We start from the raw sequence: 26,330 nt of genomic DNA, 5'->3' as shown, positions 1-26,330 counted from the left end.
ATTAGGTGGGCCAGACCGAAGTATCATCTCTCATCTCTTTAATTAACACATCCTTGTCTCTGTGGGTACTAAGCAACAGCAACACATTGTGATGCTGTAAAATAATAATCGTAACAATTTATTAAAATCATAATATAGTAAAACCCTCTTGCACATCTTATATATTAATATAAGTGTAAATCGATGTCACAAGTTTTTAATTTACATTAATTTATCGCACACGATAGTTCACATGCGGGCTAGTTATATTTATTGCTCATCGCTAAGCGATGTTATTGTTTTTGTTCAACTATAGAATTATTCTTAATATTTTGGACTTAAATATGTCTTGGCTAAACCGGTTTATACATCTACATACATAGTGGAAACGTCTTCAAACCCTTACCTAAAGAAATTATTGAAGATACCTCAACAGTTTAGACGTAGGATTTTTTTCATTTCACGATGTTTATCCATACTATATTGCGTGTGACTTAGTTACGAATTTTAGTTACCAAAAAATTAAATACTTACTTCTTCAAAAATATACAACTTTGAAGTTTGCCGCCAATACCTACGACTCCTACGGTGTCCCTTTGATAGGTCTGCGTGCGTCGTTCTTGACAAAGACGAATGGCGTTTTATTTTACAACGATAATTTTATTATTTATATTGTTTGTAAAAAACACTTTTTAATTTTTGGCAAAATCTCTTTTGTTTTAATTGTATTAGTCTTTTATAGAGTAATTAAAACTGTGGTTCCATTTAAAGTGGTGATGATAAAAACACTTTATGAAATCAAACGTTATACATTTTTTTTCTCGTGCAAGGGATCGAACCCACGTCACAGTTATACGTATCAATTATGATTTAATAAACGATATGGCTTACGTAACAGAGCACGATAGCTTTCTTTGATATTTAATCAGAGCGATGGTGGGTCAAATAACAAAACATAATGGTATCAAAAATTGGATTTATATTTCTGTGTTGCTGTATACGATAATGTCAGTAACAATTTGCCAGGTTACAGAGTCGGCCGCACAGCCAGATCAAGCATAACGTGTACTTTATAACAATGATACATTTTTGTCAGACCTAATATCCTAACTTATCCGAACTAACTACAAAGATATACATGTAAAGCTAAATATCTACAGTCATCAATAAGTTATATACAAATAACAATACACAATAATTATATACACTCGAATTTCGATAAGACTCATCTGTAACCTGAAAAACTACACTTTCCTACACTGTGGGCAGTACCATTTGCCTTTAGGCGGTACCATGATACCGACACACTCGAAGTGGAACCACTCGATGGAGCAGCCCTCCGCGTCACAGGCGATCATCTCCGACACTTCGTCGTAGGGGCAGCGGCAGTAGCAGTACACGCTCTCGCCCTCGCGCGCCTGCCGCGCTGCCGGACGCTGGAACGCGTACGGCAGGCTCGACGTGCCCGAATTCAGGTATGTGGGAGGAGGCACCGTGGCCGCAGCGGGCGGCGTGGGCTGGTAGATCTCCAGCCCTCCCTCGGTGCTCGACTCTGAATCGCTAGACTCCATGGATTCCGAGTTCATCAGGAAACGCGGAGGTTCAGGATCGGGTATGGGCGTCGTCAACCTTATGGGCTCATTGTAATTAAACATTTTTTGCGGGGTGACTGTAGATGGTATTTCCTTTTTAGCTTTGTGCGTTACAGGTGAAGGCAAATCTTCTTTCCTCCATTCTAATTTCGGCGGCAATTGAGGTTTAAGTGCCGCAACTGTTTGTGGTGATTCTTCGTCGCTTGAGTAACCGTAAAATTTATTTGGCACTCTTCTCCTTTTCGAGGCTCGTTTCTTTTCCGTCGACTTTATCGAAGTGTTGACGATGGCGGTCGGCGGTACTGTAGCCGATGGTGGCGCTTCCGGTAGTTGTACCGTATTAGACTGCAGAGATATTGTAATTTTATTTGGAATTAAGGATGGTGTTGATTCTATCTCTGATTTTGCAATAATATCTTTAGGGATAGTCATTTTAATAGGGCCGTGTTTACGCGAACTCCTAGATTTCTTTTTCTTTTTACTTTTCTTTTTGCTGCTGTTACTTTTCTCCTTAGAATTAACTTCTTCTTTCACTTCTTTCTCCTCCTCTTTTATAATTTCCTTGACTTTTACTTCCTTGGGTTCTTCTTCTTTAGCTGGAGTTGTACAGCGGCTGAGATCACCTGATGGTGAGCCACCGTCAGATGGAGCCACGGAAGCTAAAAGTAGCAGTTGGTTGCGTTTTTCATTATGCATTTTATTAGCAATTTGTTGAGGATGTTCGTCATAAAACTCTTCATCAGTATCGCTTTCTTCAGTTTCCAAGTCACTTTCAGCAATTGTTGGTTCACTTTTCTCTGGCACTAAAATAGGGGTCTCCGACATACCCATTACATCAACATTCGAACCATTACTTAATCTTCTATTAGGAAGGGTTTTTTTAAATTGCTTGCTCTTTTTCTTATCTTTTTCATTGCCTGATTCATCTGAAGAATCAGAATCGGATGAACTTGATGAAGAAGATCCACTTGAAGATGAACAACTACAGTTAGATCCGCAGGAGCAGCTTGAGTCGCTGTCACTACTACTACTGCTTGAACTTACTGATAGATTACCATGCCTTTTCTTTGGAGATTTTTTACTTTTCTTCGTATCAGAAGAAAATACGTCATCGTCTCCGTTAACTTCAGTAGGTATTACGCAGTAATCGTGGTCTGACTCACATACATGTTTTCGTATAGGTACCAAAGGAGGCGTCTTTTCTTTTTGTTTTTCAACTTTAGCTTGATATTTATTAAAATTATCCCATATTTCTAAAATTTTTTGGTCATTAGGTTTATCGTCTTCTTTCGAATCTGTTTTTTCTTCTTCGTTAATTAGTGGCGTTTCTGAGTCTGCTGTTTCTACATCTTTCTCAACATTAGATGTAGGATTATTCTCTTGAACATTATCTGGCTTGTCCTGAGGTGTTTCTTCCTTATTTTTTGGTGGAATACCACTATCAGACTCATCACTACTGTCGCTTTCAGATAAATTCAAGGCTGGCAGATTAACATCTAATAATAAAGCATCTTTATCTTTCAGCTTTTTCTTTTTACTTCTTTTAGATTGTTGCTCACTTTCAGTCTCAGTTTTATTTTCGGGAGTTCCAGCTCCTTCTTTTGTCTTATCGTCAACAAGATCAATAATAGGAATTTCCTTAGAATTTTCTGAAATAGGCTCATTTATAACTGGTTTTTCTTCATCTAATTTTTCTGAAATCATTTTTTTGTTATGTACTTCTAAATGCTTATTGAAGAGTTTTTTAGATACAAATTTTTCTGTACATCCTTCTTCACTACACGCATGTGGAAACTGTTCAGAGTGAAATCGCTTATGAACTTTTAAACAAACTGCTCTCGTAAATTGCAAAGTGCATTCATCGCAAACAAACACGGCCGGTGGTGTACAGAAATGATAAACATGAGGCCATTTTTTCTGTAGACACTTTTTACACATAACACTTTCAGTGCCATGCTTCCAAAATAAGTGATTAGTAATATCTGGTTTGTTTCTATAAGCTATTCCACAACGATAGCATAAATGGTGCAACTTGTGTTTCCACACGTGGTTAGACAGACGTGCTTGGCTTTGGCAAAGTTCTAAACACACATCACAAGTGTGGTGTATCTTTCTAAGATGCACCATTAACCTAAAGGATGACGAAATATTGTCTACATTACAAAAACAACATCTAAACTTAATTGCATACTCAGAATCATAGGTTCCAGGGCATAAATGACATAATAATTCACTATAACTATAAAAATTGTTCTTGCACATAACACACAGTAATATTGTTTTTTGGTGCATTTTTCTGTTATGCAAATAGAGATCTTTATGAACAGCAGTTTTAAAATAACATTGAAAACATTCGAAAATTGGATTAAATTGCACTGTATCACACTTGTCTACACTATCATAAGTGTCTAAATTAATATAAATAGACCGGAGCTCCTCTGCTCCAGCCTGCACTTTCAATGTAATTGTTTCTGGCATTAACTCCTCAGCTGTGATGCTATCAACTGTAGCAGAAAACCTGTGTTGTGCCACCATATGCAGGGCCAGCTGCTCACAATCTACTGCAATCTTACGAACATGATTGCAATAAATACAATTGAAAACTGTGGATGTCAAGAAAACCTTCAGTAGGTCCTTTAAAGGATATTTATCAATGGGCCTGTCTAATGATAATTCTGTTACAGGAATATCATCAGTCACAACAGGATCAACAGGCTCTTCTACATTCACATCTTCGTTAGGATTCTCGTCAGGAGGTTCTGTTGGTTCAGGTTTAAGGGGGATCTCATCTTTTATTTGTACTTTCTCTTCTAATAATTCTTCTGGATCTGGCTCAATTTTTTGTTCTTCCTCAGCCCTCTCTTCCTCTAAAGGTGTAATAGGGAGAGTGGTGTCCATTTTTTCTTGTTTATTTTCATATTCTTGTTCCTCTACACTTGTTTTATTAACATCAACAGTTAATTTCTCCCCAGAATCACTATCAGAAGAGTAGTCACTAGATGAATTTTTATCCAAAAATTCTTTAGGAACTCTAACAGTTAATTTTGGTACCCTATTTAAAGTATTAATATCTTCTAATTTATTATCATATATTGTTGATTTTATAGTATTTTCTGGTTTGAATTCAGGTGCTTTATTGATTGTTTCTACATTATTATTTACAAGTGTTTTAACAGTAGTCTCTTTGTTATTCTCTATAATAGTTGTTTTAACAAAAGGACTGTCAGATTTATCACATATTGTCATTTTTATTGAAGGTGGTTTGACTGGTGTTGTTGCAACTGGGTCAGGAGGTTTATCTTTTTCATATCTTTTAGGTGGTCTTCTGTTACGTGAAGGTGGTTTGTGAGCATACTGTTGACCAACAGAGGGATCCACAGTTGAATTAATAATAATTGGTGAATTGGCATTATTTAAGCTCAATTTTAACTTAATCCCACATTCTTTATCTTTTTCAGTAGGGGGTGGTGTTGGCTCTCTTTGTTTTATTTGTGGTACATACTCAGGTGTTGGTTCTCTGTTATTAATTGAATCTGGAGTATCACTGCTATCTGATTGCTCCAACTGCTCATTCCCATTGGAGATATAGTTAGCATTTGTATTTAAATTATGTGTTAAGTTATTATTAGGGCTTGAGTAAGGCTTGGCTTTTGGACTATGTACTAGGGGGGTTGTATCTAAGGTACTACTTGTGTCTTTGCTAGTAGATGCCACACTTTCATAACTTATGCTAGTGTCACTATTTACAATATCATTACTGCTTGTATGAATCTCATTTTTTTGAGACTGTGATGTAATTGTCTCAGATTTCTTTTCAATTAAATCTTTTTTCTCATTGAAAGGCTTAGCAGTTTCCTTTGTAACATTTGTAGGTCCATTTATACCATATTCATTGCCATTTTTCAGTATTTTTGCAGTATTAGATTTAAGTGCATTTTTACTAATAAGAACGGGGACAGGTTTTGGCTTGATATTATTACAATCATGGTTATAAAAATCATCTTTTTCACTACATATTTCATCACAGGCACAGCACATCAAATAAAAAGTTCCATTGTACACTTTACAAAAATCCTCTTTACTATCATAGTTAAACTCTTGTACATGATGTTTGTTAGTTAAATGTGAAGACAGTTTTTCTGCTTTAGAAAACATTCCTAGGCAAAAGAGACAAATATGTCTATTGTGCACTTCTCTCATATGAAGGAAAAGATTCCAATTTTCATAATAGGTGCCACATGCAGAACACAGGTACACTTTGCGGGTGACTCGAGAGGGTCCAGCTGCATTACAGTCTGTGTTTGTTGCTGCCTCAGGACTTAATGCAGGCTCTTTTGCTTGTGCTCGACATACAAGTTGATGTTCTTTTAACATTGCCAATGTTTTGAAAGACATTGAACAGCATTTTCTACATTTAAATTTAACCATTGGCTGTAAACCCAAGCTTTGAGCATATTCCTTCAATTGGGTTCCTTTTTCCATCTTACCTTTTTTGAACTGCAATAACTGGCTTTTAGGCACAAGTCGAGGCACAGGTTTGTCTTGTTCATTATCAAGGGTACTATCCAAATGTGTTGAAACATTATGAAATTGACTATGGTCTACACGTTTGGGCACTAACTTGGGTACTCTGGGAGTATTTGCTTTGGGCACACTGACATCACTAGGTTTAGACACAAAAGGTTTTCGTTTCTTTGAAACACTATTATATGGTACAGAGTTATCCACAAAGGGTCTTTTACCCAGATGTATTCTTAATGGGTTTATGCGTTTCCGAAACTTATCTTCCTGCAGTGTGTCAGCGCTGTGGCGACGCGGCTCGTAGTGCCTGTCTGTGGGACTGGACGGTTCGCCAGCAAAATCGTGTCCATTAGTCGCCAATTTACAAGATCGATCACTATACAAATTTGCTAAAGATGCTGAAGCGATTTTATCGTCTTTAGTATTGACAATATTACCATCTTCCATAGTTTTCTGCAAAAAATACAACACGTGTTCAGTTTGACTCGCAAGAAACAAAAGACATTCAAACAAGAGGAAATCAAAAGCGATTCGAATTACGATAGCGACAATAACAAAATGCAACATTGACTATACCTCTGAAGTCGTACGTCCAGTACGAGTGCAATATGAGAGGTTTGTTTCCATGCATCCGTTTGTATAGAGCGCTCCTTACATCAGACCTAATGAGAGGCGGCCGCGGGCTGGTCATTCCCGTAAAATGGCGTCACTTCGGTGAGCGAGGATCGGTGTTATCAGAAGCTTTGCACTTCTCTTCTTGTACCACTAATTTCACTACACACAAACATTTTTCAGACTTTAAACTCCTCATATAACCAAAAATATCATAAATTAAATTCGCCGAACTGTTTATTTCCAAACACACAATCGAAAATCGTAGCGCGTTACGAGAAGCTAATTCATTAACCATAGACAAGTTTTTTTCTTCTTCGTACTTTTTAATTTAAGTGATGCACTTTTAGGCTTGCATTGTAAACACGTGGTTCTTACCATAGATAAACCGGTATTTTATCGTTATTATAATTATTTAATATTAACACATTTTCTACAAAAATGAACTTTCAAAATAATATTAGTAATATTGGGATATTTTTTGTAGTTTCTATGAAATATGGTTTTTTTTTAAATAATTTTATTGATTTATATCCTATGGCAAACTAAAACTATTAGTTATCAAATTTTATCTGTACGATCAAAAGATTTCGAAAGGGAAGATAGTCGTCGTTTTAGTTTTTATCGTTTTGTTTAGGAAAATTTCTTTTTTATATTTCTTTTTATAGACAATGCAGATGCAAGATGATGTCTGATCAGTTTAGAAAGGTAGAGCCCTATTCACCGAAGTCCTCGCCTCGAGGAGCGAGGTCACCAGTAGTATCTCGTCAAGATTCTTCTGGCACCCTCAAGACCACCATATCACTTGGCAAGAATCCCTCAATTGTGCATAGTGGGCCCTTCTATTTGATGAAAGAACCTCCAGGTACAAAATAAAATCCATTACATCATAAAAAAATTCTTGGGCAATTAAAATATTCTTATATATATTTTTCAGGAGAATGTGATCTCACAGGAGCCACAAATTTAATGGCGTATTATGGACTAGAACACTCATATAGTAAATTTAATGGCAAAAAGTTAAAAGAATCTCTCTCATCTTTCCTTCCAAATCTCCCTGGTATACTTGATGGACCTGGACAGGAAGACAACAGTACTTTAGGTTCGGTCATAGCTAAAAGACCTATTGGGGGTAAAGAACTGCTTCCTTTGACTAGTGCACAGCTAGCTGGTTTCCGGTTGCATCCTGGACCTTTACCTGAACAATATCGCTATGTAAGTGCGACACCACCAAAGAGACACAAGAGTAAACACAAGAAGCATAAACACAAAGATGGTGCACCACCTGGACAAGACACACCCCTACAAGGTTAGTTATTTTAACTTTTAGTTCTTTAAATTTTGAGACTTTCTAACTAAATGCTACAGTTGTTCAATCACACTTAAGGGAATTAATTATTTTCATTTCTTTGCTTTGGTAAAGAGCAAACCACTGAACATTCAATATTTTTAAATTGGACAGTGTCTTATCTATTTCTGCCTACCTTGCTATACACAGGACACTGTATGAAGCTGAAAAAAAGCTTTTGTGCAAATAAACTATATTTTCATGAAATACTCTTAGTATTTATATGTTTCGGTAAGAAAATACAGTAAGTATACATAATTTGTATAAACAACATAGACACATGTTTTTGATTGATATATTTTTAATTTCTTTTTTAATAAAAGTTCTTTCAATGTACATTTTGAACCTATCCTTTACTATAATTGTTATTATGATTTATAATTTTGTACTATAATGCAGCTATATTTAAATAATAAATCAAGATTTATGAAATATTTTAATTTATTCAATTTCACACTTTCTTTTGCATATAACAGTGTAAGCAGAATGAACTTCATGCCCAGGACACTATATAAGTAATTAAAAAATATATAAAAAACTACCTTTAATATTTAATTTATTACAGATTCATCAAACCCAGACACATATGAGAAGAAACACAAAAAGCAAAAGAGGCATGATGATGACAAAGAGCGTAAGAAGAGGAAAAAAGAGAAAAAGAGGAAAAAACAAAAACACAGTCCAGAGCATGGCGGCCTCACGCCCAATCAGCACCCTATACCTTAAGATAGGTTATTTATTAAGATAATATGTTATTTATTAAGGAGCATTTGATTGTTATTTAAGAAACAGAAAGGTATAAGTGAAGTTTAATATTTTAATGGATATTGATTTGGAAAATTAAAATGTAATACAGTAGAATTTCACTAATCTACTTTAGTTAAAGATCACACTACTTTACTATTAGAATGTTTGGATTATTATTTGTATAGCACAAATAGCACTTCGCAAAAAAATAATGATTTTTAAGGTTTACACATATTATATTCCATAATTGTATATCTCACTCTATTGATTATTTACTTCATTTTATAATAATAGTAATACTTGTATAAAAATCTTGTCTCGTGTTTCTAAGAATCTATATATTATATATAATATGCAAAGCAAAAACTTTGGACCCCTTTTTACAAAATTTGCGCAGACGAAGGAGTATGAAATTAGGCATGCTTATAATTTATATGTAGGAGAAGTGCAGAACGCTAATATTTTTCAATAGTAATGCTTATATTAAGTTACAGTAAACCAATAAATAAAACATTACCTGCATTTGACAATATTATACAACACTGGTATTTATAAAGTGGCCTACACATTGCCATGGCAATATTTATTATTATAATTTGCGTCAAGGGGTCCTTTATAATAGTTATATTTAAAAGGTGCCAGAGTATTGGATGTTTTGATCTTTCAAAATAGATTAGTGAGGTGTACTTTATTTATAAAAACATAGTAAATATTTTCTTTATTCCAATATGACACAACTGTCTTTTCTTTATTATTCAGTAAAAATATTATTTATAAGAAATTAGTCCCAACTAATACATTTTGAATTTATTTATATAACTTTCAATTGTTCCTTTATGCTCAGACCACTATCAGAGCTCGGTCAACAAAGATAGTAAAGTTAGTTTAGTAAGTAAATTGTTTTGTTTAATACAATTCATATTGTCCTTTATAGTGTAATAGTTCAAACTTTAGATATAAACATATTTTTTTTACATTCTAAGCTTCATTTATTTACTACAATTCTTTAGCTGGGGATCTACACCAATAGATAGTTTTGATTTTAAATGAATGGCTATTTTAGTATTAAAACAGCTCTTACTGTTTCGAATAAATTATTAATAAGAGAGAAATTGATTATTTTTAAACCAATTTTAGTTTACGCTGAAATATTATTATATTTGTCACTTTCTAAAATTTTTTGTATTATTCCATGAAAAGAAAAATATTTAAAAAGGTATATAAAATTTAATAGTTGGAGACATCTAAGATGTCTTTATTGGCTAGAGCCCTGGAACAGTATTCAGGAAGTGTGAATTTAAGTCCTGCTATTTTTATGTTTTCTAATATGTCAGTTTTATTTTAAGTTATAATATTTGATGCTTAAGATGTATTTAAAATAATCCATTTTTAATTAATGTAATTTATTTACATAATGCAAAGTTGTATGAATCAAAATAATATAGCTAAATATAGGGCCTAATGTTTTACACCAAATTAAGTTAAAAAAATATGAAATTATGTTTTTTATTGTATAGAATCAGTAATGAGCATTTAGCAACTTTGCTTATTTAATTTCTGTTGCTGTAAAGTAATTTAATTCACTAATTGGCCCAAAACAATAGGAAATACAAAACGTATTTTTATAAAGAAAATTATTAGATGACTAAATAACATTTCCCACTTTTTTAATTTCTCAATTTTGAAAATTGGATACTAAAATTTATTATGATTAAATTTACATAAAAATATATTTTAAGACAACTTAATGTCACTTTAAAGTGAATTAAATAAAAAAATATATTAAACTGGTTGTCTGTAAAGTTGGTTTATGTACGATAATTTCACGTGATAACGTCATAAGAAAACATTGGTAAAAAATTATCTCTGAATTATCATTATTTTGTAACAAAGAGAAGAGTTAATTGAAAATTATTATTCTTTTAGATTAACTTTTATTTGCACGCACCGATATTTTTACTTAAATCATACCAATTAATTATAAGTAATAATGTTCTATTAACAATTTATTTATAACTTACAAACGTGTGAGATATGAGAGAGTTAGATACGTTACAAGTCGAACGCTTAGGCCAAGGAGGAGAAGGAGTAGGAGTCCATCGATTTATAAGACGTTATCACGATAAAAAAAATCTAAGCACTTTATTTTTGAACTTAACTATACTTCAAGCACCATTTACAAAAATTTTAAATGAATTATTTTGTCAATTATCATTTTGTACATATTAGATTTTCAAAGTTAGATGTTATTTATTTTGTTAAAAAATATCCATAAGTTCTTATTTTTTAGTGATCTCTTGCTTTTTTTTATTTAAGTATAATATTTTAGCACTATTCTCTTTTATCTGTGTATGTGCTCTATTATTTTAAATTGAATACTTCACTGTAAATTTAACTACAAATTGTAAATTAAAGATTTTGATAGAATGGTTAAAATTGTTTCTTTTCCCTATTTTTAATAAGTAAACTAAGTATTTTGAGGTGCTTATAACTTTAAAAGTTATTTTTCACTATCTATAAAAAAAACATGTTTTTTACGTGATTAAAATACGATTAAACCTTAATTTAGTAACTATAAAAAAATCTTCAATAAGGACGACATGGCTAATGTGTTTTATCTAACACGTAAAAAGAAACAATGCCTGATACAGACAGCAATGTCTGTACAAATGTGATATTCTCAATAAAGATTTGAGATGTTGTATTTTGTTTGTTAACATTTTGTCTTATGCTCAAATGAATAAACTATAGTATTTTTTTAAGGGTTGCCTTATATGCTCTATGTCCTATAATATTGTCGAATCTAGATTTTTCTAAATATCTACATATTATAAATAAAGTAAAACAACAACGCAAGGGCGAAAATTTATTCAAATTATCAAATTTATACATCATTAGGTCAGTTTCGCTTCTTATAAAAGAGTGTCATTCTTATTAAAAAAAGAAATAAATTAGTAATGCAGCACCAAAATACATACACCATACTTACAAAATGATAAAACCTACTTACACTACTCACATTTCATACAAATAGCAAGATACTGAGGCACAATCGAAAAACTGCATCAATTAAATAGAAATTATTCATTTTTCTTATTTTGGCGGCTACAGTTTGACAATTGTGACGTCATATTATGAAAGATATGAATAAATAAAGGTGATAAGTCACGAACGCTCGAAGCGCCATAAATAAAGAATAGAACTGAACTGAACTCTGATAAGTCACAATTCTAATTTTAAAAAAGAAATTGGAAATATTTCACATTTTATAATCAGCTTGACGTGACTTGATTAAAAAAACTGAAAAGGTTTCCTTTTACCAAAAAATAAGAATTATTACTCTTGTAGCAAAATGCAGAAAAACGTTTTATGTATTTATTTTAACACTTAGAAACATCATTTATATTTTATGTCTAGGGCAAAAAAACATATATACGACATTATAAATAATAATAAAATAAAAATTATCACCTTTACTCATACATGCCTACAATAATTGCAACTCTAAATTTATTTACGATGTAACAGTATCAATGTACACAAGGAACCTATTGTATAATCATTTGCTATATAGAATGTCTAATATAAAACGGGGTTATTTAAATATTTGAAATTAAAACAGATGATCCGAGTCATAATAATATTAGATAGAGACATATATCTGAAACAAAATGGCAAAAATTTTAATTTATCATTTTAAGATTTTTGACTTATTTGCTATTAAATAATTGTAATAATATTATTTGAACAGCTAGCTATATAATATCTTATAGGTTTTTATTGTTTATACTCGAAACTGACTATCCTATTTATATGAAGCATATAGAAGCAAATACATCAATCAACATCCATTTTTTACAATTATTTTTTAATATTTTTGAATAATTAAGTGGTTATTTTTTTTCTAATACTACACCTGTGTTTTAATATCTCGATTATAGTCCAAATAATATTATTAAAATATTACAAGAATTATTATGCTAACAATATTATATGCTATGCATAGAGATAGTTTTATTTATTTCCACATGTTTCATATATTTGCAACAGCCATTTTCGCTCAGTGTAGTAGGTTCTAACGGCAGACTCTCTATATACTAATTAATACACCATCTACACTATAATACATTTTGGTGCAACATGGCACTGTTTAGTGACTAAAGTAGTATACTAAGTTTGAAACTATGATACGGCCGCTTATTGTATGTTCAAACATAACTTTATACATAGTGGCATAAATCCAAGCACTATATACCACGCAAGCCAATTAATAGTCAAAAGAACTAAAAATGTAATAAACATGTACAATTATTTTATTATTATGTAAAAAAAAAGAATATTAAAAATGTCAGTAGCCAGTTAAATTGTGGTAACTTTAGTCAAAACACTTGTATATATTATAAATAATAAAACGACTCTCGAGATAATTATAATACATCAGAGATCGCCATTGGACGTGTACATTCAGTCATCTATCACATAGCATGGTGTAATTTTTGAGCAATTACATTAAATTCATTTTTTTAATTATTTTTTTTACAAAGTATCCAATTGTTAAAATAGTAAGTTTCTGAAACTATATAAAATATTGACTTTATATTGTAGCATTCAAAATAATCAATATACATAAAATTCTTATTAAAATTTAATTGAAAAGAAAATGTCTTAACACTGTTTGGTTTAAAAATTAATTAAAATCCTCCAATATACATTTACAGTTAAATTAATAGTAAATATTTCGATATTATTGCAACAAATGAATCTCTGAAGTTACAGTAAACCATTTTTTTCTGGCAAGTTAAAAGAATAATCAAATTATAATAATAATTAACGATTAGTAAAAGCGAAGCTCCGGCAAGCTGAAATAATATTATACAGACCCTATATATATATGGACATGAAATAAATAATTACATATTTAAACATAATGTACAATTTACACAAAAAACATATATAAAATTACCAAGTCTATGATATTAGTATTTTAATCCATTCATATAAAGAGAAGTCTTATTAGGACGAAACAAGTCAATTACAGGCCGATATGAAGAAACAAATGCAATTTTATATAGCTAGCAAAAAATATACATTATAAAAGCATTATTTTTTTCTTAAACAGAAACGTAAAAAAACCATAGACAAATGTACAGCATTGAAATAAAAAGTTATTTATCATCTGTAATCCGATTTTGACATATGGAGAGAACACTGAACTCTCCAATCATATTATTATCAATATGGTATGCCCTATTCAAAATTTAGACATAGGCCAAACGTTTAAATACTTTATATAGCCTTCCATGCCAATGAAGCTCTACTTTTAATTTTTTTTAGCGTAACACTGTATCCCATATATACTACTAGAACCTAGTGTTAAGACACTCTGTTCCCCACGCACGATAAAATTTTATAGACGCGTGTTGAGAACGCCGCAAGCGGCGGAACTCGAAACAGTGCTTTGATAAATTATAATTAATTATTTCCACAACCCCCGTCGCGTTTATCGTCGCATACTCACTGTGCCACAACGGCCTCACTGATTTAGTTTTTTAACCAAAAACAGTTATTTTACAATTTACTTAGCAGCTTTATACTAATCTAATCAATACTAAAAGGGCATATCCATATAATCCTAAATATAAAATATGGCGCAGCTTAAAAACATAGTTCTAGCACGTTCGATTATCAGCCAAATCCATTTATTATACTATCTACGCCCGGCTTCATACGCATTTTCATGGTATTTTCCCAAATTGTATTCAATCTTGTCACAGGTCCTTTAATAGAGCTGACTTGGCGTTCTTCAGTTTGTCAAGACGTTTTGTTAGATGACTGTTTTCTGTTTCTAGTTCTTCGACTCGGTTTAGTGCTTCTCTCGCCTGTAAAATATAGCGTTTTAATTTGTATATTAATTTAAAAAATATTATTTATTCGATCTATGACTCGATTTTGCAAAATTATAATATACATATAAAGTTAAGACTAAAAATATACACAAAATAGTTTTGTTGATATGTATATGAGGAGAATCTTATTGCTAATATATATATATATTAAAGAAAATAATATATTTTATATATAAAAATTGTTAAAGGGTTTTATTTAGAGTTTAGAAAATTTACTTACAACTAACTGTGTTAATATATTAAAATTACTTTCAACATTAGACTAGATTAGGTCAAAGTCGTGTACTTTATACAATGTTATTATATAAAAGGAACTGTAGTTGACATATTATTACAAAGGTACAAGGGCCACTCTAGGATATACATAAAATAAATATACCATTAGCTACCATTATTAATAACGGCCCAGAAATCGACTACATCCTGAAAATAATTATATAATATAAATAAGTAATAAGTCATTTAACTTTCATTACATGTCATTTGTTACCCAATTTCAATGGTTTCTTCTCAATGTCTCCAGAATTCTGCAGAAAGTAGGGAACGGAGTGTCTTAACACTAAGTTCCCTATGCCTACCCTGCTGTGTGTGGGATATACAGTGCTAAGCTGAGATTTTATTCAAATTCAAATTCAAAATATTCTTTATTCAAATAAACTATAAAAGCACTTTTGAATCGTTGAATGTACATGTGAACAAAAAGCTACCACCTGTTCGGAAGGCAGTTCTGCTGAGAAGAGCCGGCAAGAAACTCAACAGTTGCTCTTTTCAAAGTCAATGGTATATTTTACTATTACATTAGCTAGCAGCTGTCCTGCCTGACATTCAATAGACTTTAATTCCATACATGTTTATCCTCTAAATATTCTTGAACAGTGTAATAAGCTTTACTTGTTAGAATTTTTTTTACAGATATTTTAAATTTTGGTAGTGGCAAACTAAGAATACACTGCGGAATTTTATTATATATACGTATACTCAGCCCCATAAAAGATTTATTAACTTTTTGGAGGCGAAAACTTGGTGTAACAATCTTATTAAATATTATATATAAGAAAATATCATTGTTTTAACGAACAGAAAAGAGGAGAGTACTGCCGTAACACCGCTTCTATCCGAAGGACAACCCTATCTGGGATACAAATAGAATTTATAACCCATTAGTTAGACCATTAGTAGGTTAGACCCACTAGGATGATTTCCAAGGGGCGCGGATTCGAGTCCTGCTACATTTACATTTATATACGTTTACTAAAAACATTTTTCTTTCAAACACAAGTAATTTTTATAACGCACCTCCCTCTGCAGCTTCCGCCTCTCCTGCTTCAGCATCTCCTCGTGCTCATCTTGGTGGTCCTGCCTGGCCTTTAGTCGCACGACTTGTGCCTCCAGCCGCGCGACCGCCGCCGCTTGTATAGCCGCCTCGGCTTCTGCTCGAGCCGCGCGACCTTTAGCTTCCGATACCGATTTACGGAGGGTTTCCACTGTGGATGTATTACTTTTTATAATAAATTTATATTTCATATTTAGTATTTTTTATTTACAATGTGGATAAGTTCCACATTGTAAATAATTAAAGGAAAGAAAAATACTTATTGATGTATTTTTAAAAGAAATATTTATGAAATAGTCTTCTTTCTTGACAAGTAATAATTCTAGGCAATTATCTTTGGGTAACGGAAATTTGTAAAAATATCCCTACTGAGATGTAACCAACAAGTTGTACCAAGCATATAAGAATTTCTAGGAGCTTGATGAGAACACCTGGCTCATCGGTCAAAGTGTTTAAACAGTTTCCAAGAGGCACATGTTCAAATCTAGCTACGTTTAAATGTTTACACGATTTGTATAAAAGTACACTTACACTCGCCATCAACATCCCGGTGCATATGCGCGACGCCATTTTGTCTCGCCGCACGCTCATCGTTTAACTGCAGCTTGAGTTTACGCACTTCGCTTTCTAATTCCGCTTTAGCACTTGCTAGACGCTCGAGCCGCACATCTGTAAATGTAAATGTTTGTTATAAATGGGTATTAAATGTAATAGTGAAAATAAAGTTTACATATAAATATTGCAACATTAGAAAAAAAGTATATATTTTGCATTAAGACAGTATGCACATAACTGCTCTAACGTGTGCGGACACTGACGCCAGCGGCAGCACGCTGTCAGACTTGTCAACGCGTCCCGCAACCTCAGCCACTCAACAATCGTACCGACAAAACAAACGGCGGCTTCCACATATACGCGTCCCGCAACCGCAGCCGCGTTTGTCGTACCAACACAACCTGTACAGGGTCACTCTACCCCTAATCTGCTCTGATGTTTGCGACACTAGCGCCACAGGCCATATTAATATATATAGCCTAAGTATATACATACCTAGCGTTCCCTCCCCCGCGTCGTTAAGCAGTTGCTCCGACGTGTGCGACACCAGCGCGAGCGGCGGCACGCAGCCGCGTTTGTCGTACCAACACAACCTGTACAGGGTCACTCTACCCCTAATCTGCTCTGATGTTTGCGACACTAGCGCCACAGGCCATATTAATATATATAGCCTAAGTATATACATACCTAGCGTTCCCTCCCCCGCGTCGTTAAGCAGTTGCTCCGACGTGTGCGACACCAGCGCGAGCGGCGGCACGCTGCCACAGCGGTCGCCGGGCGGCGCGTCGGGCGCGGCGGCGGCCTCCACGAAGGCGCGTCCCGCAGCCGCGGCGGCGGCGTCCCGCGCGCGCACTGCGTCCCGCGCGAGTGATACTTCGCGTTCTAAGGACGCGTGTTCACGTTTTAGACGCTCGTGCGATGAGCATTTTTCTTTGTGTTCGCGCTGAAATTTTAATTGCTTGATTAAATTATTTTTAATGACATTTAAGCCGCGTCAGATGTGTCATTAATAGATGCAATATAGTTAATATAAAGCGAAATTCAATGACTTATTAATATTATTTCTCATAAGAATACAGTTCACTTACACAAGACAACACTTAAAGTAAAAATAATATATATAATGATAGAAATTGTTAACAACAAAGTAATTAAAAAGTGAAATATAAAACAAAAAATCTAAGAAGACAACACCATTATTTATAATAATAAATAATTAAAAATTATTATTACATTTTACAACCGCATTAACCATTAACAAAAAAAAATTTCATATGTTCACTTCACGCTATATCAAAGCAAAGAAAATCTAGTGGCAAGACTCTCCATCCGCCACAATACTCCGGAATTCGAGGGGATTCGAGAGGACGCTTAGTAGCGGAGCTTAATGCCGCGCAATCATCTGCATAGTGCATACGGCATACCTGTAATTGCGCATATTCCTCCTGTAACTCCTCTATCCTATCCTTTAACAACTCGAGCTGGTATCCAAGCGCCGCTTTGTCATTGTCTAATTGCGCATTAAGGATCATCGCCTTGCGGAACTTCTCTTCTACTTCTTTTAGCTCGTGCTGAAATTAATAAAGCATAAGGATAAGTATTCACGTCCATACTCGTCGCGTGCCACACATTGTGCCACCGTCCCACGATGGCTCCTTACTAATTGTTTAACTTTTAAATATCTTCGCCACAACATACAATAACACCATTTTTAAAGGAATATTTTTACATATTTTTAGATAAAGTCACCTTCATTCTACAACCTATACAAAAATACAGTATAGCTTAATTTACATATTTAATAAACGAGCTGGTTTCACTTTTTTCTAAGAAGCTGGGTGCAGGCCAAAGGAGGTCCAGTGTTTTGAGACTCCGATTATTGCCTTGCGTATTGAGTGGCAAAACTCAACACCACCCTTTGCCAACGAGGGCAAAAAAATTTAATATTATAAAAATCATTTCCGAAAATAGGTCTCAAATCCACAATCTGACTCTTATTTTAATTGATCTATTTATGTTCTTTCTAAGAAACGCTTCCCAAAGACTTGCTACATCATATAACAATATAAACATAATTATATATTTACCCTAAGGTCCTTGACGCTAAGAACATCGTCCGAGTCCTCTGAACTACGCCGAGGAGAGTGCATTGCGCTGGGACTTAACGCCGCTAGCCGACTGCCTGTCCTTCTTCCCACCGTTTCTGGATAAAAGATAATAAAACGGAATAGTATAGAGAAGAAAGTACTTATAGTATTGGCAAGCTAATAAAATAGTCACAAAATGTCTATAAATATTTTTTTAATATATTTTTGCCAACACACACAAAACTTTAAAAATACAGATCGGTTATGTATATATATATTAGACAAATACACTATTTTCTAAAGAAAAAAAGGACTACTAAACGTAAAAGTCATAACACTCGTCACCAATTTACAAAATAAATGTACCCTAACCGGGATTAGAACTAATATTCTAAATAATTCTTACCTGCGTACATATCGTACGCTTTATCAGCATGATCTTCTTGTTCTCTCTGCTGACGTTCTAGCTCCCGCATGCGGATCTCGCGCGCCTCTGCCCGCGCCGCACGACGCGCCGCCAGCCGTTGTTCCGCCTAGAAAATGGAGAAACGACCTTGTACGATTATTTAAATTAATTGAAATTTCTACATAGTTGATAAGCGATTTATATAGTCGATGATTGTGGGTTCGAAACTAGCTAAGATCTTTTTAACGGTCTTATAAGATACAATATGTGGCACTCAGTTCAAAGTATCCCGAAGGAAATTATAGAACCAAGCTCTTTCTCATAAGTTATTTGAATACGAGAACTTTGAATATGCTTAAATAAAAAGGAAGTATACTATTCTAGGTATAAGTAATGCGTGATCCCTGTTTAGTTATTATTAACTTAAGTATATATATTCTTAAATTAATTGTCACGTGTCTTTATTGTCAGTTAAAACGCTCAAATTACATCGGTTGTGTTTGCTGCAGTGAATAGTAAGAATGTTTTAGAAGCAAAATTAACATAAAAGGTACTTATTGTGGTGATAGTGCGTCATACATAATATTTAACTATCGATTATACTTAGTTTATATAAAATAAGTAACGAATATTTTGAATAAAAATTATACTTTATGTAACAGATTAAAAATTTATATCTTTTAAATAAAAAGTAAAAATAAATATAAGTTACTTTAAGTAAAGCATCGCCTTGCAAACACCCACAATAATAGCCGAATGCTAATCACTTAGGTAGAAGGAAATACCAATAAGATTTTTCAAGTTCATGTAATAAATATTTCAAGAATTTCAAATAAAATAATCGATTTTTTTAAACGTTTTATAAATACAAATATACTAACAAGCATGTCCGTAATTAATCTGAACTTACTTAGTAAACCAAGACTTTTATTATGTACTTACAATTTAAAATAATAAAACTGTACCAAATAGAAACAGGTTAATGCTTATAGCGATTAACCGATAGCGGTGGAAACTACGATAACGTGCGTGAGGTATAAAATTGTAATTGTTTCACATTTCAACATTTCAGTACAAAAATATATATCTCCTTTCATTGGTTATCTAATCTAGTTGGCGTATATTCGCATTAGGTATGATTTCAAAAAATGTCTTATGTTTTAATATAAACAAAATCTCTTAAGTCTTATTTTGATAATATACAAAAACATGCTTTGATTATTTGTACCTATAGTCAATGAGTAACTGATACTCAGGCCTATAAATTTATAAACCACCCTCAACTCTGAGATCGATATTGGAATGCCACTATAAATGAAAACGGCATCTCAAGATCAATCTCAGAGTTGGGAGCAATTTTTTTAGTCGTTCTCTATCTACTCTTTCAGAATAATCGACCATTACGTATGTATTACCACCAGTACGTATTAGCCATATAAAGTGTGAAAAGTTCTATATTTCTTGATCACAATAATGGCCGTAACCTTGAATCACATTTATATATATGACTATAGTTAACTAACTTTTAACTTTGCGCGTATTTTAGCAAGTGCACTTACATGTCCCCTATGCAGGCTCCCCACTCGAGTTCTATTTTTACACGGTACAAACATACATACTGTGTATATACCTATATCTACTACATGGATTTTTACTTTTTTAATTTTCACTTAGGGACTTCTACGAAATTACCACTTGTGGCGTTTCAAACAATGTTGGTAAAAGTCAAAAGTTTAAAACAAGTAAAAAATCAATCGTGGGATATATTTTAATAAGTGTTTCTTATTAAAAAAAACTCTTATTTCTCACTCTATGTAAAGTGTGACTGGACATATAAATATAGAAAACAAAGCTTGAAATTTGTAAATAAAAAATTGCTATAATTTATTTAACAAGAAACAACCATTTCATTGTATTGGCAAGTAAGAAATTAAATAAAAACACTATGGCATAAGTTCTATAACTTTTTATTACTTTGAAATACAAAACACCACAACGTAGAGTTTGTTCTGGAGTTTTCACTCAAATTTCGAGAAATTGCGTGTTAAGAGACAGAGCTCAACACCGTGGTTTACTACTTGTTACCAGAGTGAGGAAATTAATACATTCCCCCGAATGGAAATCGAACTGATATATGTCGCGTTTACGAATATGACGACCTCGTATTATGTTGAAAATGTGCGAATCCTATGTTACGCGATATCACCACATATGGCATGCTATTCAATGTAACGTCAACAATGGGGGGGACAGTGACATCACCACCTGATTAGGGTTTCAAGGCCTTGAATTATATTATTGAAAATTTATCAAGCGGAAAATAAATACGAAGTTTTGATAACTTCATTGTGTTCGAGTAAATTTAAAGTAGACTTTTATCAGTTATTTATGTATTTGATTATTAAAACTACTATTAATTCTAAAATTTAAAATAATTTTAGTCATTATAAAAAGGCACACCTCATGAAGTTATCAATAAATGGCAATTTAAACGTATATTAACTTTTATAGGACTAATATTTCGCTTAGCTAACTTTAATCACGTACCTATAGAACCATCTTAAAATTATAATAAAGTAGGCCCACTATTTCAAGCTATTATCATTTTTATATCAATGTGATAAGGCACAATTTAGTATTATGATAATGATCAGCTGAGCGCCGGTCAGCAAGGACGAATGAAGGTGTTCCACTTGCAGGACGATAATCCCGACCGTTATCACTCTACCGTTTCTTATACGTACATAGTATACATATATAGTACACAAATGAAAAGATTTCATTTATCGCTATTTACATGATTCATTCTTTAGATAAAATAAAGTTATACTGTATTTTAAGCAATTTGTCACATGTAAGAGTTTGGTAAGAATCTATTAATTTTTATAAGTATAAATTCATATAATTCAATGTAATGGTAAAAAACGGAACAAACTTTAACATAATTTTCGTTTTTACAATAAATATTTTTTGAACAGATTTTCCTATAATATATGTCACAGACATTTGTCATAAATATAAAAAGGATTAAAAGAAACATAAACAAAAAATATAACAGTAAAATACTATGTGAATATGTTGGACCAACAATAAACATGACCTAGTTAAGTAAGTATAATGCACGAACATAACATAACAACATGAACTTAAGAACGTTAAGGGTTAAGTGCCTCCTCAGTCGGTGGTAAAGCGGTAATAAAAGCAGCAAGTGTTTCAATTAAAAACCAGGTATTGCTCGCAAAGTACAGTAGATAGAGCGGATATAATTGACATAATAGTAATCTATTTAGTTTTCATATCTTATTTATTTATGTTGAAAAGTTTATTCTGGTATGGTATTCGCATCGCAATTTTTTATATTTTAAAAGTTTTTATATACATCATTAGCACAACATAGCGCTCATTCGGTGCAACAATGACGAGTTTGCACTTTTAAAAAATTGTTCGTGACTCAAAGAATATAAATAATCTTATCGATTATATAATTGTCACACCAAATAAGCTATATTAGAATGACAAACAGTTAACTGTGAGTATACAGTAAGTTAAGACTAAGCAGTTATATATATCCGTGTCATTACAGTTTATAATGACCAATAACGTATAAGACAACGTTCACACCTTTATAAATGAGTGTAAATAACTTTAATATTAGTTCAGTAACTTAATAAATATTTATGAAAATTTAATAAATACAGATAAATCTAATAGTGTTAACGCAATAGTCACAAACTTGCTATAGAACGAGAGCCATTTTTATAACTGCAGACACGTTACGAAAGAAGTAATTCTTTTTGGATTTTTTTTCATTATTTTAAACATAATTCAATTTTATTAAATGCTATAAATGATTCTAGGGGCAAAGCAATACACAGGAAACAAAACTGTACTATTTACTGCGTGTATGCTGTCAAGGAATATATGTAGACTAGCGGCCCGCTCGCGGTTTCACCCGCGTGAACTATGTTATTATTAATTTCTGTCTCCATGGCTACATCCTAGTGACGTCTATGCAAAATTTGAGTCTCCTATCATTTGTAGTAAGGAAGTTTCATACAAACTTTCGACCCCAAAAACAACCCCTTAGAAGTCGAATAGTGCAAATTCCCGTCTTAGCGAGCACCTATGTCTTATAAATAACTCCTATGCAAAATTTGAGATTTCTAGCACATGTAGATTCTGAGATTTCGTGATGAGTGAGTGACCTTTCGATTTTATATATGTATATAGAAATTCATGAAATTATTTTCAATTTTCAATAGAATTAGTAAGAAAATATAAGCTTAAATAATCAAAAAGAATAATAAGTAGATACACATTATTAGAAAAAATTATCTGAGTTATTGAAATTAACCAACAAAAGGATTAAAAGTAACTAAAGGATAGATATTCTTAATATTAGAAAAAGTACCTAAAGTTTTCCGTGCGTGCGTACATAGATATCGACTCTACGAAATAACTAAACATTTCTCTCTATTAAGCAGGATAATTTTAGCGGGCAATATCAAATAAAATAAGAAGAGAACCAAAGTGTAGCTTAAATTAATTATAAACAGCAAATAATTACATAAACATTTACAATAGTTCGAAAATGTATGAAAATTTATAAAACCGTCAACGTCATCTGCCCGTTCGCGTCGGTCATACTGTGCCGCCCGAAGGCTAGATCATTTTGGATCAGTGACATCTCCTTACTTAATTATTTATTAGAATGTTATACAGTAAACTATAATTTGAATCTAGATAAAATGCTAAAAGTGACTATTATATTTATGTTCATAAGGATGAATATCAAAATGTCGCGGTGGCGGTTGCGTAGCGACGCGACGGTTGTTATTAACATGGCAGAATAAATTGCATGTCAAATTAGAAAGTACTTTAAAATATATTAGTATATATGTGTAATGTAATGTTATAGCACTTCTGAAGAATGCAGCTTTCATACAAAACAAAAACAATGAAAATCGGACCAGTAGATCCAGAGATCTTAGCGTTCAAACAAACAAACAAACAAACAAACTCTTCCGCTTTATTATATTAGTATAGATAATTAATTTTATTGTCTATTCTCTATTAGTATGACAATTATAAAAAAAATGTATTTGAAGAAATATTATAGTGTAATAATAATATTATCTAAAAATATACAGAAAAATAAGAAAAAAAAGGTTTTATATTGTGTTATCTTGTAAGACAACAATAAAAAGTAACTTAAAAGTTAGGCACTAACGTGAAACATCCACGCCTAAGGTGCTGTTTTCACGTTGTACCTACAGCTTGGTGTCGTCAAATATTTGCACGCCTTGTCTCAAAACAATGCAAATTAAAAATGAAGCAAGGAGGATTGGATATGAGCTTTCCAAACAAATACCAATTAAAATAAGCTAGCATTACTTTTTTTTATAAAGTATACATACATATGTCATATTAATCACCGTAAAATATATGAATACATTAGTGTTACCCTAATTTTTAAATTATAAAAGTAAAAAAGTTGTATTTTCCTAAATTTAGAGTTTACATAAAAGATAAAATCTTCTTACGAAATAAATAAGTAAGTAAGTAAGTTTGTTGTTTACAGATTATATCAAATCAAACAAGCTTCATTTGCATACTGAAACGATTCATTATAATAAATGCACTCAATGATTAAGTTAACATGAAACCTTATATCATAAGTAGAGTTACTTAAGTGAAACGATTCATCTAAGGTCACGGGTAAGTAACTGAGTAATTATAGCAAAATTGTATATTAATAACTAGTCAATTAAAATAGACATTATATAAGCGGAAAGAGGTATTTTTATATATGAATCACTTACATATAGCAGAATTAATCTAGCCGTGATCCGAATAATGAGTTCAGGTGACGACATGACGTATGTTTTAGTCAAGGTCATTCAACAGAACACAAGTGTGTCCAGCTGACGGCACGAGTGCACTGGCATCGGACAATACTATGTTTAATAATCTATATTTATATTACTTTACATAACCTCAGTTACTTGCAAGTGTCTAGCATCACTGAAACGATATCTAGATGAAGGTCTGAAACCACAAAGTATGCCAACAGATTCGATTGTAATATTTCAAATTATATACATCTATATATATATGTATTCAAACAAGTGCTATAAAATATCATGAAACACCCGTGACATTTAAATTATGCGGTCACGAAGCGTACTGCCTTTGAAAACGCAAGAGCCATTTGGGTTGAGACAAATTCTTTACGGCTTACGTAAACGGAGGCTTGAAAATTAGACACTGCTTTTGCAATGCTTATAAGTAACGCAAACACTATCCACATTAGATAAAACTATTAGACTGGCCTTCCCAATCCGCCGCATGACAAAAGAGAAACTTTATGATAAGATAATACAAATTATACCAAGTCTTTTAAAAATCTAACGAAGTAAGATATACATGATTCAAAATAAATTCCCCGATATTGAGTCATGAGGATGTGTGTTACTATAATCAAGTTCCGACGGACTTCATAAAGAAAATATAAAAATAAGTAAAGTTTTGTAGATAGGACAATATAAAGTAAGATTAGTTTAATTTACATACATGATTATGTTGATCTCCAAGAATCCCAACGATGGAGCCGTTGTCGCTTTGTGAATCTCTTCCTAAGTCCGCCGATGAATTATCACCGTTTGTAAAGTCATTTAGCTGCATATTTTCACTAATATCATCAATGTCCTCGTGTACACTACTCGATTGGTCTAAACTGTTGTCTATACAATCTATAGTACTGTTCAATTTAATTTCAGAATTTACACTTTCATTGACCGGCATATGTGTAGTTTTTATCAAATTATGTCCTACTACCGTATCTTCCTCGGAATCACCAAAATCACCATCTGTAAATGCATCTCCACTCTCATCGTCACTGTTTTCCGGAGTAGCCATTTCACAACGCTCACCCATTATTAATACCAATATCAAAGGAAAAAATATTAAAAATATAAAATATATTTTGATTTTAATGACACGTTTTTGCAAGTTTTATATTCCACGGAGAATAAAAAAAAAGAAAGAAAGGAAGGCCGCAATTTTTGCAGTGCGCTATTATACTGCAATGACGGACCGTGATAACGTATTTATCTTATCGATATTCGCCACTTATTCGTAAACTTCACCATGTCTCCTTTGTTTCAGTCAACAACAACATATTTGTTTTGATATAAATTCACTTGTTGACGCGCGGCACAATCACAATATTTAAAAGGCACGTA

General features: G+C 32.5%; 3 protein-coding genes across 7 annotated transcripts in view; 1 reads left to right on the top strand and 2 right to left on the bottom strand.

Moving 5' to 3' along the window:
* Positions 1 to 938: 938 nt before the first annotated feature.
* Positions 939 to 7,012, bottom strand: MESR4 (misexpression suppressor of ras 4). Its single transcript, XM_085204074.1, is given in 3 exon segments — positions 939 to 1,229; positions 1,231 to 6,545; positions 6,669 to 7,012. Coding segments are annotated over 3 exon segments (5,391 nt in total). The 5' UTR covers positions 6,720 to 7,012; the 3' UTR covers positions 939 to 1,204.
* Positions 7,013 to 7,266: 254 nt separating this feature from the next.
* On the top strand, positions 7,267 to 11,235 carry MED19 (mediator complex subunit 19). Its single transcript, XM_085204073.1, has 3 exons — positions 7,267 to 7,569; positions 7,642 to 8,013; positions 8,618 to 11,235. Exons 1-3 carry the CDS (start codon positions 7,389 to 7,391, stop codon positions 8,776 to 8,778), a joined length of 714 nt encoding a protein of 237 aa, XP_085060199.1. The 5' UTR covers positions 7,267 to 7,388; the 3' UTR covers positions 8,779 to 11,235.
* Positions 11,236 to 11,652: 417 nt separating this feature from the next.
* Positions 11,653 to 26,330, bottom strand: part of LOC146527931 (leucine-rich repeat flightless-interacting protein 2) — a 32,487-nt gene continuing 17,809 nt past the window's right edge. For 3 of the 5 annotated variants that reach the window (XM_085204070.1, XM_085204068.1, XM_085204067.1), the window contains 7 exons: positions 19,087 to 19,213; positions 18,681 to 18,796; positions 18,018 to 18,164; positions 17,281 to 17,536; positions 16,570 to 16,707; positions 16,002 to 16,189; positions 11,653 to 14,678 (listed from right to left, as the gene is read on the bottom strand). In XM_085204070.1, the coding sequence (XP_085060196.1) occupies positions 14,568 to 14,678; positions 16,002 to 16,189; positions 16,570 to 16,707; positions 17,281 to 17,536; positions 18,018 to 18,164; positions 18,681 to 18,796; positions 19,087 to 19,213 (1,083 nt within the window). In that variant the 3' untranslated portion in view covers positions 11,653 to 14,567. Of the gene's footprint in view, positions 14,679 to 16,001; positions 16,190 to 16,569; positions 16,708 to 17,280; positions 17,537 to 18,017; positions 18,165 to 18,680; positions 18,797 to 19,086; positions 19,214 to 24,908; positions 25,040 to 25,659; positions 26,268 to 26,330 lie in introns of those variants that run through there. The other 2 variants (XM_085204066.1, XM_085204071.1) reach the window with 2 other exon arrangements.

Source organism: Heliconius melpomene, chromosome 20 (assembly GCF_056956725.1).
Source record: "Heliconius melpomene rosina isolate 202511_hmr_F chromosome 20, ASM5695672v1, whole genome shotgun sequence".
Lineage (NCBI taxonomy): Eukaryota > Metazoa > Arthropoda > Insecta > Lepidoptera > Nymphalidae > Heliconius > Heliconius melpomene.
The sequence above is the reverse complement of the archived record's forward strand: the minus strand, read 5'-3'. Positions and strand labels throughout refer to the sequence as shown.